General features: G+C 40.6%; 1 protein-coding gene across 1 annotated transcript; it reads right to left on the reverse strand.

Annotated features, from left to right (window-relative positions):
• Positions 1-839: 839 nt before the first annotated feature.
• Positions 840-22,508, reverse strand: wasla (WASP like actin nucleation promoting factor a). Its single transcript, XM_053427761.1, has 11 exons — positions 22,071-22,508; positions 18,029-18,163; positions 16,211-16,297; positions 14,421-14,517; positions 13,412-13,435; positions 8,887-9,088; positions 6,908-6,950; positions 5,328-5,481; positions 3,191-3,813; positions 2,814-2,922; positions 840-2,308 (listed from the first exon to the last, which is right to left on the reverse strand). The coding sequence occupies exons 1-11, from the start codon at positions 22,173-22,175 to the stop codon at positions 2,247-2,249; spliced, it is 1,641 nt and encodes a 546-aa protein (XP_053283736.1). The 5' UTR covers positions 22,176-22,508; the 3' UTR covers positions 840-2,246.
• Between the last annotated feature and the right edge of the window lie 284 nt (positions 22,509-22,792).

Genomic DNA, 22,792 nt, shown 5'->3' on the forward strand with positions numbered 1-22,792 from the left:
ATACGTTCTGGCTCTGATTAAGTGAAAAGAACCAATGATTGAACTCTGGCTTAAAGGTTATCTGTCTGAAATGAGGAAACTGTAAAGCTCTTAATCAGTTTGATGTTAATACTGTGGTTACATTGTAAATATGGTCAAAGCTCCATCCGCCACAGTGATCCAACTTCATGGCAGAGAAACAGCTTTAGGGCTTCAGGCTCATCTGTCTGTATATGAATCAGTTTCTAATCCAGTCACTAAAGTTCAGGAAACAGCTGCCTAGAGTAAATATGGACCCCCTCAGAGATATGTGGGGGTTTACTGTGACAACCTCATCATGTCACACCTTTAATAAAGTGCCTCTTGAATGTTGCAACTCAGGGTCATCAGAGACTCAACTTCAGGGGAACATGAATGCACTCTGAACCATGGCCATGTATCCAGTAGTTGTTTAGATATTTTACAAAACAAAACTTCATATACCACCTTCACAAGGCAGCCATTTTCCCTCTAACATCACACTCAGGGAAGGGAGCTGAAACACTGCTATCAACAGACTTATGTTGCATTGCTTTGATTCAGGTTTACAAGTCACACAGCGAATCTGAAAAGATTGACAACATGTAGTGATCTACTTAAAATGCAGCCTGATCTTCAGGCAGCGTTGGAGGCCATAGAAACTTTCAAAAGGCCAGTATCAGGCTACTGGTTGAATTGGCCTGTAAAACAATTAGTGATGAACTGTAGTTTCCAAGTGGTAGTAAAAAAGCTGCATCTGTAAAAGAAAAACAGTTTCACGGTGTCTATGTCCACCCTGTGGAACAAAAAGTCAGAGGCAGAACCAGTCTAACAAACAAGAAACAAATTTCTCTGTAAATATTAACATTTATTTAAGTATACAATTTAGTCTTCTCATTGCCCCGCCACCCCCACCCTTTTCACAGGTTCAGTGTCAGTATCTTGGCTTCTCAATGCAGCATTAAGCCTCGCTGGAGGACGGTAAAAACTCAAGAGACAAACAGGTAAAACAAGCATTGATTATTTCTTTGCACGGTTTACAGATGGAGGATCACAGGCATCACCAAACCTACAAGCTGCTTGCAAATGCCACATTTGGTTCAATATTATTTGCTTTTTAAAAAATATTTTTTCTCCATGCGGAGGCATTTACAATCGCATTGCATATACTGATAAGATTATTGACTGAAGGACGGAGCGGGATGGTGACCAGATTGTATCATTTAGTTTTTTTTCATTATTTGTCTTGTATACTGACCAAAGCTTTGTTGATGTTTCCTCCATCAGAGAATGAATGAAAACACAGACCATTTCACAAAATGCCACAGGTGTGTTAGAATTGATGTGTGTAGACATTCATTCTAAGAATGAATGTTTACACATCTGAAATGTGCTGACTTGAACACGAGTCATGTTTTTATTTCAAGGTTGCGTTACCGCAAACCGTAAGCTTTTCAAAAGTGTCCACTGTCACTATATTCTGCATGAAATAACATAAAATTATATTTTGTCAGACGCACACCCTAAAAACGCAAAACTATACTATCATCAAAACTGTGTGCAAATAAACGACTTTAATAACGTTAAAAAAATTTGAAGTTGAAAAAAATCTATTTCAGGCAACCAAGTTGCTATGTTTTGGTCAACAAATGTCTTCATGAAAAAAATAATACAGCTACACTACAACTACATTTTAATAGTAAACTTGAAGATATGAAAAGAAGCACAGTAAGAAAATAGTGTTATCTCGCATTTAAGCTGACCGCTATCCAACACAAAGAGGATCCTGCCTGTTTGGTCGCACATACGTCTCCCTTTTAAGTTTCTCAAACAAACAAGGAAAACATGAAGAACTGAACAAGTAAAAATATTTCCAAAGGATCTTTTGAGGACTCAGATCCCCTCAGTGGAGCAGCTAGTGTTTTATATTGTTGATTATTGATCATGAAATGTAGTAGGCTGCATCCCCACATTGTGCTGATGAAGATTTAAGTGCTTTCTGATGAAAGATGATCTGGGGAGAGGAAGGTCTATAACGACAAGGGCGTGATGAACCTTACAGATTTAACTGATGAGGTATTGCACAGATTAATTATTATGATCATAAAAAAAGCAAATAGGCAAAAATAAATATACAGCAAGTTCATACAACATTTACATTACAATTTTAGTCAGATTCTGGAAGATTTCTACAGGATATTTTAGTGTCAGCGATAGGTTTGGGGGTTTACAGGACTGGATATTCATCACTAGTCATCCCACTCCTCGTCGTCCTCAAAGTCCTCATCTTCATCGTCATCCTCGTCTTCGTCTGAGAAAAGAAAACACAAAAGAAATGTAAAAAGAAAAGTGTTGAAATCCTGAGAATAGAAAACCTTTTCACATAACCTCAGCAGGACGGAAGCCGCAGGGTGAACAGGAAATACTGGAAGGGAGAATTGGAGATCTTCCTTAAAGGGGAAGTGGTTCGACAGTTTGGAAAATATGTTTATTTAAGTTCCTGCTGAAAGTTTGACCGACACCACTCTCATGTGTGCATAGTTATTACAATGCAATAACCAGAAGCCAACTAAGCTAGCTCACCACAAAGACTGGAAGCAAGTGGTTACAGCTAGCTTGAAAGTCATAAGTGTTAAACACCATGAGAAAAACCAAAGAAATAAAAACACAGCATTTTATAAGGGGTTGAGGACTGGTCTATTAATTGTTAAGGACCAGTAACTTCCTCTGGTTTCTGTTGTTTGCCACCAAGGTGTAATAACACTGTATCAAAAATTAAATGGTTTTTATTACACACAGCCCATCAGCAGAGCTACCTGAGGAATGGATGGCTTTGCTCCTCTTCTGCATCACCTCCATGAGCGCGCCGACGATGCCGGCAGTGGGAGCCGACGATGGAGGGCTGGACTCGGGAAGATCCGGAACCTGAAGACAAACAAATAGACTGGATTTGTAACAGGCACACTCACTTAGAGTATAACAGAGATTTTCTTGTGTAGGTCACCTTTACGTGTTTTGCACATTTCTCAACAGATCATGTTTAAAAATGTTAGTGTGCGTGGACAGTACAAACTAGGAGTTAGTGATTTATATATGGGAGGCACACAGAGGCCCTGTGCAGTGTCAGTTGGCTGAATTAGCCATTAGCAGGTCCTTGCACTCTGTTGTGGGAATCAGACTGTGATTGTCTTACTGTCTTGAGCTGGATTCCCTGTCGGATTTGGTCCAGCAGGGCGTCTCTTCCTGGTTTAGTTGCCGTTACTTTGGGGTTCGGATCCACCTTCTTCAGCTGGGTTCCTCCTCTGATCTGGTCCAGCAGCGCTGACTTCCCGCCTGGGATCGGCGAATGGGGCGAGTCTCCACCTCCTCCGACACCATCCAGCTCTGGAGGAGGAGGAGGGCCGGGCGGCGGAGGAGGAGGAGGTGGCGGAGGCGGAGCAGCGACAGAGCCAACACTGCTGCTGACCGGAGACGGCTGGGCAAGTGGGGGAGGCGGAGGGGGTGGGGCTTGGGGGGCTATGGAAGAGTGCAAGGACGGAGGAGGAGGGGGTGGAGGCTGGTGGTGGTGGTGATGGTGTGGAGGAGGAGGGGGCTGGTGACCTCCTCGGGTGGGAGGGGGTGGGGGAGGCGGTGCACCCAGAGTTCCAGGTCTTGAGGGAGGAGGAGGAGGAGGAGCTGAGGCGGGTGCTCTGGATGGAGGAGGAGGAGGAGGGGCTCCCCGACCCCCTCTGGATGGTGGAGGAGGGGGTGGAGTCGAGTTATGGGGTGGTGGAGGAGGAGGAGGGGGTCCGCCACGAGAGGGGGGTGGAGGGGGTGCTGCAGGGGTGGGGTGGGGGACAAGGGATAGGAGATCAGGTTGTATCAATGCACCTCAAAATGACATCACACAGACGACTGCGTCACATGTTCAGCAGCTACACACATGGTCTCCAAGGTTTCACTGGAGTCACACAGACTCTTAACAGAGACATTACACTGCACAACTTCTCCTCACTGCTGCTCACAGTACAGGAGGGATTCAACACTTGAACACAAAATGTCAACAAAAGAAGAAACATTAATGTGTTAACGTGACCAAAGCTTGGTGACGTAGAGCCCACTGTTTGTTTCATGCATTCATTCAAGAAACTCTCATCAGTCTCTCAGAAAGGTACCGGGATACCCAGCCATTCAAAATATACGATACATAATTCTATTAGTAACGGCACATTATGAATGATGCTGGCTGCGCCTGGAAAACACTGTTAATGGTCACTTGTGTGAGAGAGACGGAGAGAGAGAGAGTTAGAGACCAATGCCCACCAACTGAAGTTCTTTATGTGAACTTTTAATATAACAACAGCCTTTCTGAGGTTTCTGGCATAACTACAGTATTTCCTTGTAAATAATTGATCTTATGCAGTATAATAAATAAAAGTATAAAGCCGTGCATCTTCTTCTAATGCAAATATTTCACACAAAAAGTCAAAATTTCCTTTTCTCTCCTGCCTTCAAACCACTGCAGGTAAACATGAATACATTCTGGACTGAAACCATCACCAAATATAAAAAAGTCAGACAGACAGCAGATTTGAGGTGTTGCAGATGAAACACTTCTGTCTGAGACATGAGTAAAGGCAGCATGAAGGAAATTGAACCAGATAAAGCTGTGAAAGGAATGATCTTTTGTTATATTGCTGTAAATACACTTCTGATTTGATGCTTTCAGACTTCATGTCCTTTACGTGGTTAAACTGTGGTTACATCATAAAACTCTAAATACAAGAAAAACATCAGCTCTGTCAGACCTTAGGTAAATTACTGAATCACAGTTGGATTAAAATGCATTAACCAGTGATTTATTCATGCAGAGGTATGATTCAAACACATTCATACTGAGAGATTCCATTTTGACTGTATGGATGAAAGAGAACTTCAGAATTCAACGTTAATACTTCTATTCCCTTAAATATCCGATATTTAAGTTGAGCTGACTTGTGAAACCTTTGATGGTAAATTGTCTTCATTTCAAAAGATTTTTCCACATTGTCAGAGGAAAAGAAAATCTTTTGAGTGAAAAGATGACTTCCATTAAGAATGAGAACTGAGACAGTGGCACAAAGTAGCTCAAAACAATTACTTCCGCAGCAAATATTCACATAAGGAGTTACAACAATATTGGTGCTTTGACATTGTGCAATGTGATAAAAAAGTTATGAAGATTATTTCTAGCATTAGACACTGATGAAAGGCTTTATTCTTCAAGAGAACCTGCCATTTCGGGTCAGTTTGACACATCAAAGACATCATTGTGTGTGCGCGTGCGTGTGTGTGTGTTCGTTCGTTCTCACCTTGCCTCCTCAGCTCGTTCTTGACGGCCTCCACCCCTCCCTTCTTCTCAATGAAGTCGTAGATGACCTTGGACGTCTCACGATCCTTTAGCTGAGCCTCGGAGATGCCGCACATGTCAAACAGGTTTTTCAGTTCAGGGTCCAGGTTGTTCAGCTGCAGCATTAAAAAAAATATAGAACATTTCACAAACACGGCGGCACACTGCTGAGGACCGATGACGGTATTGGGATGTCACAATACCAAAAACGTTGTAGTCTATACCGATACCATGAAATTTCCACAATTCTCGATACTAAATTTGATACCACGGCAAATTTAAAACACAAAACAATACATCCCATTAACTTAAACACACACTGCTTTATAAAAATATATGAACATACAAAAACAACACTGGCTACGTAGCCTTCAAGTGGCAGTGAACCTCTCTTCCGTTTAAAAAAATTTGTTTGTGTGTGGGTGTGTGTGTGTGTGTGTATGTTGCACTCTGTCACTGTCTAAATAAGTGTCTCATAAACTCCAGAGCGGACGAAACAAACACAAACTAAACATGAAGCACTGCACGGGTCCCAAATAACCTCTGATTAGTGATAGTGCAAGCTCCCGCTCTGTTCGGATGAAACCATCTGGACCAAAAGGTTCCACCCATTCCCTTTGTTAAAATTGTCCGCAAATGACATAATATCTTTTTGATACGCCGCTCTCCCTCTGATAGAAACCACACCCTGATATGTTCATATTTTTGTCCACGGAGAGCAGCGAGCCTCTTCCTCTAAAGTGAGGAGAGTACACAGCAGCCAGTCACAGTGTTAGTGTGACATCTGGTGGCCAACAGGTAGAAATACCATCTGCCTCCAAACTGGCAACAAACCACTCGGCTGCTGTACATCATGACCAGCTTCTGCTGTATGACTGATGGTTTGGTGTGCTCAGTTTTTCATGAGGCAGCTAAAGGCAAAGAGAGGGAAGCAGTCAGCCTATTGCTTGTTCAGCGAGTCAGTCCGAGCATTAGCTCATTAGTGGACAAACTCAATATTGACACGCATCAGCAGCTCTTGTTGCACAGAGAAAATACCTAGACAGCCCCCGTCTTATAACGATAATCATTTGTCAATCCTTAAATAAAAATGATACGACTGCTCTTAAATTAAATACATTAATGCTAGTTTTACCATCACATTCGTCACCAAAATCATGTGTGTATGTGCGTGTGTGTGAGATCGGTGATAGTTTTTTTTCATGGGACTATGATTTTTGTGCCACAAGGTGACTATGTAGCTATTAAAATGCACTACCACAATTGTCTGTGAAATAGTGGCTACTTGATTTGGTTCTAAAAGAGCACAACCTCAAATAATTTCTCCAATTTGCAACCTTCTAATGAGTTAATGAGGCCCCTGCCTGGTTCGCTCTGAAACATTCTGTGTCTCTCAGCTTCCGAGAAGCAGCGAGATGTCTGTGAATATGAGCAGGAAGTAACAAGAGCCTATTGTGTGATCTCATCATGCAGCCACCACACAGGTCACTATTGTGCTCCTATGAGTATGTGTAAGTGTGTGTCCATAAAGTGGCTACTCACATCAAAACCTGTGTTCGGATCCCAGCCCACGTGACCGATGTGCCTGAAAAAGACGGGACAGATATGTGGTGAGATCACACAAGTGTTGCATAAGTACACAGAAGTGCATCAATTGTTTAGTATGTGCATGTGGGCGACCATGTGCCCATGCTAAATAGTGAGCCCACACACACACACTCATCGGTCAAAGACAGTGTGGTCATTGAGCGCTTTTAGACCCAACATGTTTACTGCTGCCATGTAGAAGAGTGTGTCAGGTCTGACTGCACAACCAGATACAGTCAAAATGGGCCATATGCCGCTTTCCATTATACATCGGAGCCCGAATTAAGATACATTTATTTATCCCAAAATAAAACAACAAAACAATAAAACAACCCCCGAGTCGGACGTTTGCAAATGGAACGACACCTTAGATCGGAATTTTGACTCTGAAAGTAGGAGGAACCTTTACTTGTGGGAGCTACTGATATTGATGTATTAGGTGTGTTAGCGGCGGGATAACCAGATGTTTTTATTGACTAGTAATTGCAAACGTTTCCAGCACAGTGTGTCCTCAGAGTCAGTGCAGACAGTGTGTGTCAAACTAAAGCTCAGCATAGAGGCTCCATCATGTGATAGAGTGAAACGTTTCATCACACAATCAGAGATCCTTCAGCGGCTGTCCTTGCTGCATCTAGCAGCTGTAGCTGTGTTTCCTTTTCTGTATGCGTTTGTTCTCCTCGCAAATTTTCAAATAGAACAGTCTGATCCTGGTTTGTGAAATATGCTGCTCTGCTGTCAGCTGAAAAACCCCGCCCCTGTTATGTGCAGGCAATCAGATCTTGATGAAGCAAAGCTGGGTTGACTTAAAGAGTTGATAACCAGCTTTGTGTGATCACTTAACCTGATGGCGATTGTAGGGATAAGTTCAACTGGAAATCGGAAAGATATCCTGGGTATGATGAACTCGCTGGGTAGTACAGACCCCTGCAGTAATTGAGCAAAGACCTGCTGCTGGACTCAGGCCATAGAACCATTTAGAGGCATCACCGCTACTTTACAAAGACCTGTTAATTCAAAGTTTGGTGAATGTAGACTCAGCTGGAGAATCTTTTATTTTTGTCGTGAATGCACTGTTTTGTGATTGTCAATTATGTCATTGAGTCCCAGTCTCCTGTGCTAGAGAGCTGGCTGCCTGTTTACTCAAAGTTTATTAATAATGAACATTATTGTCCAAATCAAACCAAATTCAACACTGCACTTCCTATGTCCCTTAACAATACACATGCTAAGTGTGAAGAGTGAATTTTATTATTCTAGATTTTTTGCTTACTGAAAACGATTAATTGCTTAATTGATAAAAAGGACAGAAAATGTACCTGCAACCTGTGTGAATGATAATTGACCAGCATTGGCCCGTTCTAGCTTCAAGAATAAAAGGAGTCTCTTATTCTTTACTTCACATCACTGCAAATCTGGGTTTTGAAACAGGACAGATGCTACTATGGACATTTTTTTTCTATAGACGTAACTTACTTAATAGATTAAGAAGACATTTGTTGTGGCCCAACCCCCGACTTTACAAAGCCCTTTTATTTCCTATAATATAGGCAGCAATTGGTTTCATCTGTCGGTCAGTCTGTAACTATGAAAACTCACCATTTTATTTGTATAATAATAAACTTGAAAGACTTTGTACTTGCTGCAGATTAGTTATTCATCATTCAATTAGTTTTTTTTTAAAGTGCATTGAATCGAAATTCCATACATACCTACGTACTTGAGCATAGGTATTTTCTATCTTTTTTTACAGTCTAGATACTTTTTAATTATTCGATCATGTTTCTATCGGATTGCTCACAGAGTACTGTGACCTCTGGCCTTACTGCTGATCCCCTCATATATTTGTAATTGATGATTTGAAGAAACTGAGTATATTTTCAGATTCCTATCAGAAATTGTATCACATTCTCTGTGATGTTGAACATGTGACTCACTGGAAGTTGCTGGGTGTGCCGATGTCAGCCTTGGTCAGTTTCTTCTTCTTGCTTTTGGTCTTCTTGTCCTTGCGGGTAAGGCCGCTGTGGCTCAGTATGTTGTTGAGGTGGTACGGCTGCTGGTGGCTGTGAGAGTTGAGGAATCTCACATTGTTGATCTCTGGGTTCTTGATGTCCACCGTGGCCATGGGCAGAGCTGGACCTGCGCAGGGAGAGACGTTCACTAGTAGCAGTTTTTTACAATATCTCCAATTGAACACCAAGGATAAGAAACTCTAATTAGCCGGCTGTCAAGAAATGTCCTGATGTCTGTAAACATCCAAAGGCCTGTTTTTCAGGAAAGATAATTCAAACAAGGAATACTGCATCTTCTGGGCCAGTGCTTCCAAAGCTGGGGGACATGACGAGATGATTTCAAGTAATTAATTAAAAAAAAATTCCAAAGAACAAATGTCATCTGATTTCAGATTTTCTTTGGACCCAGGATGCAGCCGGTCAATTTACAGCAGCACAGGTCACAATTGCAAGTGTCTGGCACTGTTGTTTCGGGATTCAGGGGATGAACGCTTTAAAACTCCTGCTTTGATGAGATGCAGGTCTTTGCGTTTAAGAGTTACCTTTGTGCGCTTGCACTCCCGTTATTGCCAAAGACTGAATTAATTATGTTGGAAATGCTGCACAGCCATCAATATGACCTCCCCGGTACCTGGGGGATCAATACTGCAGAGAGCTTGTGCGAACTTTGGCATGTTTGGTGTACAACAACAGTGATTCTGTCCTTCAGTTCTGAGCTTTTGTGTTCAATGTTTTATAAAATAAACATCAGGTAGGCCTCTCTCGTTCTGTTGGTCAGGGCCATTCAGGCCTCGGAACCCTCGTAATCTCCACAAACCACAGCAGCATCTGACATGACCACTAATCCATTGCTAATCCCAGTCCAAATCTCTGGACCCCCATGAATACTAGATGGCAATGACCAGACCCACAGGCCTGCTTCAACACTGCAGAGAAACAGGATGGGATGGTTGTGTTTAAGTCTGAGTATCTGACTGAGGAGTTTCTACAAGATTAATGAAATAAATCCGATTCATACAATAATTTTACCAATTTATGACTATAGTCGATTTCCTGGGTGGCTGCTTGTGTTTTTCGAACTTTGGCTTCTTTTGCATGTCAGAAACTAGAATTACCGCACTGCAGTTCTATGCATCTGTCGACCAGGGCAGTTTCAGTGTTCAGATCTCTAAATAATATTTTTTTTCAGATTCATATGAGGTCACTGTGATCTTTGACCACTGAAACGTAATCACTTAATCTTTGAGTGACAACTGATCAAATGTTGAAATTCCCTCAAGCAGTCTTGAGATATCATATTCAAAAGGCCCAAAACATGTTTTTTGAAGCCACCGTGACCTCAGAAGGGCACATATGGGGTGGGTGATAGCATAGCTACAGCAGCTAGCATCAACACTTCCAGTTGTAGACTTTCAGGCTTAAAACTGTGTAAATGACGCTGTTTCGGGTCTAATATAAATGTTGAGTCTTGCAGACACTTGGATGAAACCACACTAGCAGTATGGAGGCATGTGTTTTTTTCTGTTGTGTTATTACATCTGAAGGAGTCACCAGTTATTTCTATTGCATTGAATTTGGCTGCAACACTATTTAGCCCTGAGAGTCCCAATGTTTTGTTGACTCAAACACTTCACCCACCCCTCCATCGGCATAGTGGTCATACATGAGTGAATATGCATTTTAGGGTGAACTATCCCTTTAACATATCCTACTGTTGAAGCAAGTTGGGACTTGTTATGTTCATACTTTGTGTTATGACTTGGCGAACACTACATCAACATACATCTCCCAAACTGATCGGTAGCCACAGTGTCGCTCTGTTAGTCTCATGTTTCACCGCTGATATGTCAGAAAGCATCTGGGCCACTGGAGAGAAACTTCAATGAAAGATCGAACTCAGGCACAAATCCATGGAGTTGATTGAAGAGACGACTGATCCGTTCATCATATGTTAATCTAGCTCTTTACGGCTTCGGTGTTTGCCAAGAGTCAGAGGGATTAATGAAAGTAAAGCGTTCTTCGGAATGACACGCAGACACAGCTGCAGGAGCAATCTAAATTCAGGCTCTGATGCACTGGGATCATTGCTCAAATATTTAGCATCTGATGTGGATCATCAGGAACAAGTTATAGGAGATCAAAAACCAGGGTGTAAAGAGTGCCACTGACCATCTCAAAAGTGGACGAAATATTATATGACCCCTGCTCAGTAGGGTCGGTCAGTGTCACCAAACACAAGACCAATGATGAGATTCAACCTTTACAAAGAAGGGATATAAATGCTTCACAACCACCGGAGTGAGTGTTTAAATGTTGGAAGGGACTATGAAGAAAAAGAAATGTGCTAGGTTTAACAATTCACTTGAACTTCATCACATCAATGACGACCAATCACACCTTGTATATGGAGGTGTGTGTATCCACATGTGCAAGTGAAATGTTTTTCAAACTTCTGGTGTCTTATTAAAATTGTTTTTGAGAATAGTAGCATTTAAAAAAAAACAAAAAACATACATAATAGTTATCTCACAAGAATCAATTTAATTCAGGTTCACATTAAGCTCACCAATAATAAAAACATCTTATCGGGCATTGAGTTGCAGCAAAGTTCACAGGATCTTCCTTACCAATCTAACATCTATGATGATCTTTAATGCAACTAGGGCTGAGACGATTCCTCAAGTAACACGAAAAAAATCATTGATTCAAATTCCTTGCCTCGAAGTTTCTTTTAATCCATATACTGCCAGTGAATGTCTGTAGACGCACTCTCTCTACTCAGCGGCCACTCTGTTTCACACGGATAACTATTACTGTTGCACAACGATGCATAATCGATAAATTACTTAATTACTAAAATAAATGATGTTGCAGCCCTAAATCTAACATTTAATATTAAGTGTGGTTTGCAATCACAATACTGTAACTTGATAGATGGTTCAGTGTAGCAGTAATACTGGATATTAGGGACACCACACACCAGCAGTGTATTATGCAAGTCATGTATCAACAGAGGGACTGAGCAGAGGGATTTTATGGTCTTTTCTTCAGCTGTATGGATTATATAAGCTTGATACGGCACTACAAAACAATTATCAATTTCAAGATTTTCCGCTCTTTCATTTGCTTCCATGTTGTGCGACTCACTGCACGTTGACATGATGCTGTGAACAGGAACAGCATCATGTTCATCAAGGTTCTGGAGTTTCACTATTGGGTCCCACTGATCAAAACATGTTGCAGAGCCCCAAGTAACTGAGTATTAAAATGTAAAGAATGCAATTTTCAGTCTATAGAATCATGCCATCTTTGTGTAATCACAGCTCAAATATCAATATAGCTGATCACACAATAGACCTGTGGCCATTCATTTGTATCTGTTTATTTTTTCAGATGAATTAGCAAATAAACCAATGTGACACCTTCTGAAGAATAATAAAATGTATAAAAGAAAACAACCTGTTGAGGAGTGGTGACTGTGGGGATTACAGATTAGACCTGACATCACAAGAGGGTTTAAAGAGAACAACAGAGACCATGTGGTCTACATATGGCACAGATGGACTTTCTGCTGATCAGATTAACCTGCAGAGGACTCCACTCTGTGTCAGTGTGAGTCATACCGTCGTGTGTAAGGAAACACCACAACTCAAATCTCCCTTCTCTGGCATTTGTCATTCAGTCACGTGAATAACATCCATTATGGTAGGACATGCATGAAGACGGTTTTAATCAAGGGCCTTGCTTCAACTCAGTGAGCTGCTCTGTGAAACCACTGTGTGCTGTCGATGGGCACATATACATATGTAGGGTCATGAATACATTATAGTCACTGAACACCAACACAATACATTACCAAACAGACCCGAGAACTGCAGATCACACTCAAACTCATGTTTGTTAATCCAGGTCATAGTGACCAAAATGCCTTTGGTGTTTATGAAAAAGGAATTAAATAAAATTGTGGATGAAGTTTTAGCTGTGAAAACACAGGGTAGCTTGTACGAGTGAACTTGAGTGTAGGATCTTTGTAATTGGCCCATGGGTGTGTTGGTTTTATAAATGTAGCAGTTAAAGGGATAAAAAAACATTTAAAACAAGAAACTATTGGCTAAGCTCTTATTTGTTCACATATCCAGTAGTTGTGTTTTTCACCTTTTTTGCCAGTTTGCTTTTTATTTCCTTGTTTTTTTATGTGATGAGTCTTTGATTTTTCTTAATTTACATTTTGTCCTATTGTACTTCTTGCTGTTAAGCATGGTTGAGTGAATATTGTGTTAATGTTGGTGGACACATTGTGATTTGATGAGCAATATAAAAGAAAGTAACATAACAAATATTGATATGACATGATTTCAAGATAAATAAATTAAAATTTAAGTATGCCACTGAGCTCTTACAACCAAATAGTAAGTCAAACTGAATCTGCATCATTAAGAGTTCAACGTACCATTTTTAGGGTCACCTCTTTTCTCTGCAAAAGAGAAATTAAAAGTTATGTTTAAAGAACAACATCGACAAGATTTGTCTTACCTCATAGAAATGAAAGAAATTTTGATTTGTTTTTAAGAGCCGAAAGATGAAGGTGAGCTCTTCAAGAGTGAGGAAGTGTGTTTAGGTTAAGTTAGTACAAAGGCTGTGGCAGGCCGAGAGAAGATATGACCCTCAAAGGTGTAGAAATTGTCCGAAAGAGAAGATACCGTCTCAAGTGTTGGACGACGTGGACAAAACAAGCAGAAGGACAGTTCAGGAAGTCCAGAAGAGAAGCCAAAGGGTTGAAAGCAAAGTTCAGTCAGACAAAAGAGAGTTCTCACTGATGTCATCAAGGGCCCCTTGGGCGAGAGCATGGAGGCATGAGCTCATGCAGTTCGTGCTGGCGAACGTGAAAGTGGCTTCGGAGGAGAATCACACAGGACATTTAGGCTAAAACCTGGTGTTAATGACATAGTTTTGAGTCTATGCTGAACTTCTGTGATTACACCACATGTAAGGAGAAATTTTCTGTGGTTTTGTTAAGTTTGATGAAGAGTTTGCCAGTTACTTCAATTTTATTGGATTTGGTTACAACACTGTTTACCCCTGAAACACCAAATTTGTTTCGTGGACTCAAGCACTTCACCCACCCCTCCATCGGCATAGGGGTGAGTAAATAATGATGAGTTTTCATTTTCGGGGGAACTATCCCTTTAAGCTTGTATTTACTCTTTTTGAGATGCAGTGGAAAACCTTATTGTGTGAAAACACAAAAACAATATAACTTCAGGAACGTTAAGTGACTAGGTTGATGACCTTTTCCAATAAGGAACATCTAATTCTCATCTCCCTGAGCTTGGGCATCAGTGAAGCAGAGGGGTGTGGGCAAAGAGGTTAGAAGAGGAAGAGACAAGTTCAACAGTTTCAGATGAGAAACAAGCAGAGGAAGCAGAGACCCCCCCCGCAGAAACCCCCCAGAAACTCACCAGTTTTGCGTTGCCGTCGGTTGAGCAGGTCATTGATGGCGACTCTGAATCTTTTGGCTTCTTCTTCACTTGCGAAATTCAGACCAATCTGACAGGTCTGTAAGGAAGGAGAGTGACAGATGATTAAAGTGACTCCTTTCTTTAAGCTGTATAGATCTGATGCAACAGTATGTATAGATCTTTTAGACTTGGTGTGATGTCTGCATGCTTCTCCCTTTAGGGCACGGCCACATATATGTGAACGTATCAGTGCACCGAACCTTCACCTCCTGTTCACTTCCAATCCGTGGGAGACAGGGGCGAATAAAACATTCACTTCCTGTGGCGAATCAAATCCGCAGCGTGGCTGCTGGAGTGTCACTTTGGCAAAGTTTGACCTGCGATATTCACCTGCAATTGCATGTGTGACCGTGCCCTAATGCTATATTCAAGACAACTCGGATGTTGGGATTTTCCAATCCCCTCCTTGAAAATTGTATATGTATTGGACTGTGTTTCCAGGTAAAAAAGTACCATGTTTGTTTTCTACAATATCATAATTTTTTAGACATCTCAGCAGAGTTGTTGGTTTCATTGGTTTTTCAAAAAACTGCAAAAAACGTTGTGGGAAACGACAACGATTTACAAAGAAAGCCATCCATTTCTGTTTTGATTTAATGTCTAGCTCTGCTTCAGAGGCGGATAATTTAAAGTTGCTGTCAGCTCTTCAGAAGAGCCTATGGTTTCAAGCGATGTCTTTAAACAACGCTCAGGTTTTTAGAATGAGTTTCTATTGTGCTCATTTGGTCTTAATGAGTTAAATAAAAAAATATTCATCCGAATTAAGGACGGATGATTTGCATTTAAAAATGTACTCTCAAATAAAAACACTAAGAAAATGTTAGTTTGAATAATTTCAATGTTGATTCACTTAAAAGTGTTTGCTCAACACAACTTTGAAAAAAAATAAAATATTGTTGAGACATGAGTCACATGGGGCTTAAAATAATGATTAGATAACTGATTAATCTGTTGATAATGTTTTGGGGATTAATCAATTATTAATTTAAAGTGTGTGAACATTTTACGTTTAAACCTCAAAGAAAACCGTTGTGCTGCTGGTCCATGTCAAGTCACCTTAACACAGTTGGTAGCGAATGGTCTCTGAAGGATTTAATGCAAGTTCTCACACTTTTAACGACTTGTCACTGATGTATCTGAGAGGTGCTTTTCTATTCCATTTTTCAAATGCTTATTCCTGAGAGGAGATGGCATCATCACGTGAGCTGAACATTGCACAGGATTGACTGATTTACTGCCCACACCTCAGAAGACGCTGCCATAGTGTGTGCCGTGTTTTCTAACAGACCGAACTAAATCAATCACTAAATTAGTTGCCAACAATTTTTATAATCGATTAGTTGTTGCAGTCCTACAGTCACAGCATAAATTAATTGAATGCAAATAAAATGCTGCCCACAGCAAAAGTGGATGTTTTCATTACAAGCCAATGCTTAGTTACGCAATCTTTGTTCTGTTTGATTTTGTACACCTCTATGAATAAAGACTGATTGTTTAACTTTCTAAAAATCAATAGCAGCAGCTGGTTTAAAGGGCAGACACATCCTGAACGCTGCGGCTGCTTTGCTTTAGTGTCTGTGGCAGAGGCATTTTTTTTAAAGATAAGATTGTGTGTAAAACTCTTTTGGTGATTATAACACTTGATTTAATGGAGAAGAAACCGATCAGTGAGACCAGCTGCGGTGGACGTTTTGGTTTTGAGGAGATTGTTAAAGGAGTTGCACACGTACGTCTCCTGCAAACGAGATGAAGTAGGATCTGGAGCTGCTGATGGAGAAGCTGTGGTACAATTCTTGTTCGAACATGGTTTTCCCTTCCTGCAAAAAATACAAGATGGAAAAATAAATATCAGTAGATTCTTCTTATAAGAACCAAACCTTTGACTAAGATCATTATCCAGTGAACAGAAATCCCCTTCACTCAGCTGCTCATTTAAAATGTGAACCATCAGTTTTGGGATTCAGTTCCTTCCTTCTCTGACAGCTGCGGATCTCAGTTAATTCATTAACAAATTCACATAATCCTCCTTTTCACAACATCCATGTTTCATTATGGTTAGTCTGGTTGATTTGCTTTTCAGAAGATAACACATGAACAGAAATACATTTATATAGAACTGATATTATGTTGTCTTTAATTTGAATCAAAGAACTTGAAAGCAGTGGTATATTTTTATCAAGTATTTTGATAATCCATTAACTGCTGATTAATATATTATTAATCAGGTAAAAAGACAAGCTACATTTTAACCTATATTTAAGTTTTCAAAAGTCAACTTCCTTGTCGACTTAAACAAAGCTCTTTCTATATGTACTACAGATATGGGCAACTTAATTATGACTTCAATTCCAGTTACCGATATCTAGCTTTTTTATTCTGACAAGTCATAATTATAATTCAAGATATTTGTTAATGTTCCTCAATTTAAGATGCCTTTAATCAAGTTTGAACTACTCATAATGGTTTCTTAGATATAATGAACTTGAATTATGACTTGTCAGAATGCAGTTGTGGATATTTGCAACTGGAATTAAACAGAACAATAATTAAATTGAATTGTGGACATATGTAATAATAAATCCCACACACATTAAGGCAAAGGTTGTTTGAATCTTACTAGTCAAAGATTTATCACAGATAATGAGTTTTGAATAAAAACAGAATTAAAGAGACTCTTTTAACTGTTATATAAATCTTGCATAAATTCTTACAAGTCACAATAAAAGTTCAACTACTCAAAATAATGTTGATATATTAAGCTTTATTTCTGAATAAACGAACCTGGTTACCGAAAGTTGAAACTGCCAGGCCTCCTGAATGTGCCTCTGTGTGACCGGAGGTGTGTCCGTCTCACAACACAGTCTCTGGTACTCTCAGCAGTCTTTTGTTTCACATCAGACAAGCTGCACTGGGCTGTTATCATGTCTGTTTTACACTAAACCTGTCAATGCAACATCTTCCAGCAGGTTGTTTTTGTGCTTCAGAACATGACCGTGGTGAAACATTGTTCACATCATTACAGTATGCACCTTAAATTTGTTTACGATCTACCAGAAAACCAGAGAGAAGAAGCAGAGAAAACGTGTTGGCTCCAACACGTTTTCTCTTCAGGGGCCTTCTTTAAAGGCTTTCATGTAAAGGCTTTGGGCAACTTGGGTCGTACTCTGAATAGTTAGTGGTGTTTGCCTCAGTCGTCACGTGAGCTACACAAGGCACAGCACGGGCTAGTTTACTGCCCCCACCTCAGGAGACGTTGCCACAGTGTTTTATAATAGACCGTTTACCAGATTATTAAATTAGTTGCCAACTATTTTTATAATAGATTTTTGATCGATTTAATTGATTCGTTGTTGCAGCCCTAATGGAAAAGTTTGAGAAAAAAAGTCCCACATTTTGGGAAAATGCTCAGTGTGTTAGAAGAGAAACGTGATATCATCTCATACTTGTAGACACACAAACACACCAGTGGTATCACTCCTCAGACTTATTTTAAGATGTTAGAATTAACTATCCTCTGGTACAGAGTTTTACAGACTGATCTCACTCACTTTGATGTCAAACACTCTGATGAAGTAGGATCTCTGTGGGTTGTCTTTGATGAGACAGGCCACTCCACAGCATCTCTTCCCCCAGCTTGCATTGCGCTCTGCCACGTACACCTGGACCACCGCCGAACACAGAGTCTGAACAGACATAGGTCAGAGGACAGGACAGTCATTATCCAATCAGTATGGGTCTTTAAGAAATGAATACTGTTTCAACAATCAATAAAAGCAGTGAAGTCAGGAGAATTTTAATGGTTTGGCTGTAATCTCCCTCCATTCTGTCTGGATTTTACAGACGCATCTAGTTCCTGGTTAAAGCCTCCAAACTCCTCACATGTGATAGAGCAGCCATCAACTATAGGAAGAAATGGACATGATTCAAAACCTTTCAACTGTGATAAGGGCTAGAGATAGCATACACTTGCTAACAAGAGCAATACAGATAACGACGTCCTACGTGTATATATCTTAAATGTGGATCAGGGTCACCTCTTTTCCCATCAAAGTGGATCTTAAATGTGCAGAATAACACGGATTAACTCTTTACTTAAATTCTAGAAAAATCTAGAATAACAACATTGCAGTTGTATGTTTCTGTTGACCAATCAAGTTGCAGTTTACATCCACATCTGTCCAAACTATTAAAATGTGTATTGAAGACTTATAAGGAATGTAATAAAAGTTATAAAATGTATTTTGTCATAATATTGCATACAACAATTGACACAGTCGCTAAAAAAGAAGAAAGTAAATCAGAGGAGATTAGCTCCATGGTGTTATTCTCAAACGCATGTTTCAAAACAGACATCACAGAAGCTGCAGAGGAAGTGTTGTTCCACCAACCAAGATGGTTTTTGCCTAACCTGGAAAGATAGCCTGATAAATAACAAGAAGGCACTCTGAAATGCCAGAACCTTCCATTATTCATGGAAGAAAGTAAGAACAACCCCAAGTTCCTCTTCAGCACTGTAGCCAGGCTGACAGTATATTCCTTTAACTCTGAGAAGCAATGTGCATGAGCTTCTTTACAAACACAATTATAACCATCCAGGAAAAAGATCCACCACTTCCTCCCCATGAACTGCACAGATATATTGTACAGTCCAGAAACCATAGAACCAGCTGTAGCACCAGATTTATAGTTAGACCACTTTTCTTCAATTGATCTTTCAGAACTGATTTTGGTCTCTTCCTCTGAACCAAAACTTCTCTATTAGACTCTTTCCCAGCTAGACTTTTGAAAGGAAATATTCCCCCTTATCGAAAGTTTCATATTAAATCAGATTGATAAGTCTTTGTTAACTGGCCATGTGCCAGAGGCTTGGCAACGTAGCGGTAATTAAACCTCTTAAAAGAGCCCACTCTTGATCCAGATGTTTTAGCGAATTAGAGACCCATATCAAACATTCCCTTCATTTCTAAAATCCCTTAAAGATCAAGGAACGGCACTAGGCTGGTTTAGATAGAATCCTTTAATAGTCCCACAGTGGGGAAATTTTAGTTTAAGTTGTATCAGATAGATTCCAATTTGTTAATGTTAACCATGACTCCATGCACACAAAAGTTAGTAATGGAGTTCCACAAGGTTTTGTCCTTGGACCGATACTTTTCACTTTATGACCAGATAGTCACCTTGGTTGGTAATAGTTTGGCCCCGAGCTCTACTGTGAGGAACCTTGGAATTTGACCAGGGCCTGTCATTTGACCCACATATAAAACAAGTCTGTCGGATAGCTTTCTTCCACCTGAGGAATATTATAAAATTCGAAACATCCTGTCTCAGAAGGATGCTTAGAAACTAGTCCATTCATTTGTTATCTCTAGACTGGATTACTGTAATTCTTTTTCTATGAAGGTTTCCCAGTAAATCTGTGAAAAGCCTCCAGCTGGTCCAAAACGCTGCAGCACGGGTGATGACAGGAACAAGGAGAGATCACATTACTCTCGTCTCTGCATTGGCTCCCTGTAAAATTCTGAATAGAATTCAAGATCCTGCTACTCGAATACAAAGCCCTAAATAATCAAGCCCCTTCATATATCAAAGAGCTCATAACACCATATAGTCCCAATGGATCACTTCGCTCCTGAAATACAAGCCCTCTTATGGTTCCTAGAATATTTAAGAGTAAAATGGGAGGTAGAGCCTTCAGCTACCGGGCTCCTCTCTTGTGGAACCAGCTCCCACTCTGGGATCGGAAGGCAGACACCATTTCTAGCTTATAGTTAGGGCTGGATTAGGTGCATGTTATTTCAAACAAATTTCACTTTTTCTGCACAGGTTTAAATTTTGAACAAAAACGATGTAAGCAGCTTCACCTAGCTGGAAACATTAACATCTTATTGTCCGTCTTGTTATACGGTCTCGGACATCATTTTTGACTCGGAGATAAGGCTACATGTTATTTACAGTTTCAATTAATCTATACATTTTTCAGTCATTTAGGACTGTACCCACATCAACAATGGTATTATGGATTCTCTAAATTGTTTCCCTCCATTCTCGCTTACTTGTCGAAATCAAGCATGCAGCAGAAAGGTAAAAAAAAAATCTAAGTTGCCACCGTATGAAGCATTGGCGAATAGCAGCTGCATGTTTGTGACATTATTGCTTCTTACAGAGGGGGGGATAAAACAGAAACAATGACTGAACTGGAAAATCCACCTGCTTCCTGAACTCATCTGGGAAGAAATATTTTGTGTTCCAAGAATTATCAATGACGACAATGCCCCCTGCTGTTGTTTGATGAGAATGTGTGCAAACTACGGATAAGACATGAGTCACTATGACATTTGATACCAGTACTGAAAATAATATTGTTAAAATCGAATGGAATCTCATCAACATAATGCCATGACGGGGAAAAAATTTTTTCATTTCTCAGTTTCCATGGTTTGTTCGGAACCCAATTATATTCCATCTACACTCATAAAAACAGCAAATCTCCCAATTTGAGAAACTGCAAGCAAAGAATGATTGGCATTTTCTGGCTTAATCAATAAGTTGAGATTGTGAAATCATTTCAATTTAAGTTCTCAATTCATTTTCAATTGACTAAAGGTCCTGGCCCTCTTTAAAAATTGTAATATGGGACCACATCCCAATACTAGGCACCATACTCTATTAACGTCCAATTTGTATATTTTGGACCAATGAAGTTTGCCATCACAATTTCCTAAAACTCCCAAGTTAACATATTTATACAGTGCATGTTGCCTGGCCAACAGTCCAAGTTTCAATCAGGAGCCGGATCATTTTACATTTTCATGGCAGTGACAATAGATGTTCTGTTGATAAAATAATCACATTACTAAAAAATTCTCTTAGCTCAGAATGAAACTTGGTTGTCTGGTCAAAAAATGTGCGTGGTGTGTCTAGGAATGTCAAAATGGCGAAATACTTGCGTGCTTGTGTTAATAATGTGACTTGGCTTTAATGAATGTTGTAATTTTATCTCTATATTTTCTACTTATATTTTTATCTTCCATTTATTTGAGTTTTTTTCCCCGAGTTGCTGTACTCCTGCAAATTAAACGCCTGTTTAGATAAGAGCTATATTATTTTGTTTAATTATAAAAAACTAAATAAAAATTAATGAATCAAATATGAACTAACAACTAATAGAGTTAATGTTATCAATGCTTTTCTCTTAGTCTCTGAAGTTACAAGCTGCCGTTCACATTTACTCATGTGCTTCCAAGTTCAGACTTGATGCAGTTGAATCTCACACAGTGTTTTCATTGGCCAGGACCTGCATCGTGGAGTTATACAGAAGAGGCTGATGAACAAAACAAATACGAACGTTGTTGCCATATATTGACAACTATTAAAACACATGAGACAGTCAAAACGTCCGGGACTCTGCAGGGTACCAGGTCTCACTGTAGTCCGGGGGTCAACACATGTGTCTGCTGCCTCACATAGACCCAGGGTGGGGGGGAGCGTGACCGTGAAGAGACAGCACAGGACGGACATGGTTCTGTCCGCTCCGGGTGGACATTCCTGCTCCTCTGGGACCCTGCAGGTGATAAACAGGGGGGAACTTACGGCGCATTTCCTGCCCAGGTAGCCGAACAGGCACTCGTTCTCCTGCGGGGTCAGGAGGATGGAGCCGATGTTTGCGACCCTGCGAGGCGGCGGGTGGCTGTTCATGGCTCGGTATACTTGTGGCAAACCCCCGAAACGATGCGGTTCTCCCCGGACGGGTTCAGCAAACTACTGATTACAGAAGATCCATGCGGGCTCCGGTTGCTGTGGCCTGCAACCGGATCATCTCCGCTGGGTCCGACTCCGGGCTGCAGGGCGGAGGAGGATGCGGAGCGTTTCCCTCGGCTCTGTCCTGCTCGAGAAAGAACCCCAGCTCCTCCTCAGGGTGTTGATTTAAGAAAGCAATGGCCCGGTCACAGTCTGCAGGAGGAGAAATGCTTAACTGTCACTCGGAAAGTCCTGCAGCTGCAGCGGCGATGCGTACATCCAACATGGCAGCAAGACGGAGCAGACCAATTTGAAAATGAGAGGAGAGGGGGGTGTTGCTTTGGACAAACTACAATCACTCCCTGTAATGTTGATAATGTGACGAAGCTGGTGAACGAACAGAGATAAACATACCAGTTTAGCTTGTTCTCACGTTAAATGCGTTTATGATGAGTGTTATGGTTCGCTACGAGCCTAATATGTCGTTGCTAAGACAAAATGGTTCGGTCCGATGTGGCAGCAGGAATGCAGCTCTGCGGAGGGAAAGGGAGGAGTGACGTAGAAAGGGAGGGGCC

Source organism: Pleuronectes platessa, chromosome 7, assembly GCF_947347685.1.
Source record: "Pleuronectes platessa chromosome 7, fPlePla1.1, whole genome shotgun sequence".
Taxonomy (NCBI): Eukaryota; Metazoa; Chordata; class Actinopteri; order Pleuronectiformes; family Pleuronectidae; genus Pleuronectes; species Pleuronectes platessa.

Coding starts and splice junctions, on each gene's coding strand:
- wasla (XM_053427761.1), bottom strand. CDS start 22,175: ATGAACAGCCACCCGCCGCCTCGCAGGGTCGCAAACATCGGCTCCATC. Junction 18,164..22,070: donor ACCTGGGCAGGAAATGCGCC/GTAAGTTCCCCC, acceptor ATGTCTGTTCAG/ACTCTGTGTTCGGCGGTGGT. Junction 13,436..14,420: donor CCGACGGCAACGCAAAACTG/GTGAGTTTCTGG, acceptor TCTCTTTTGCAG/AGAAAAGAGGTGACCCTAAA.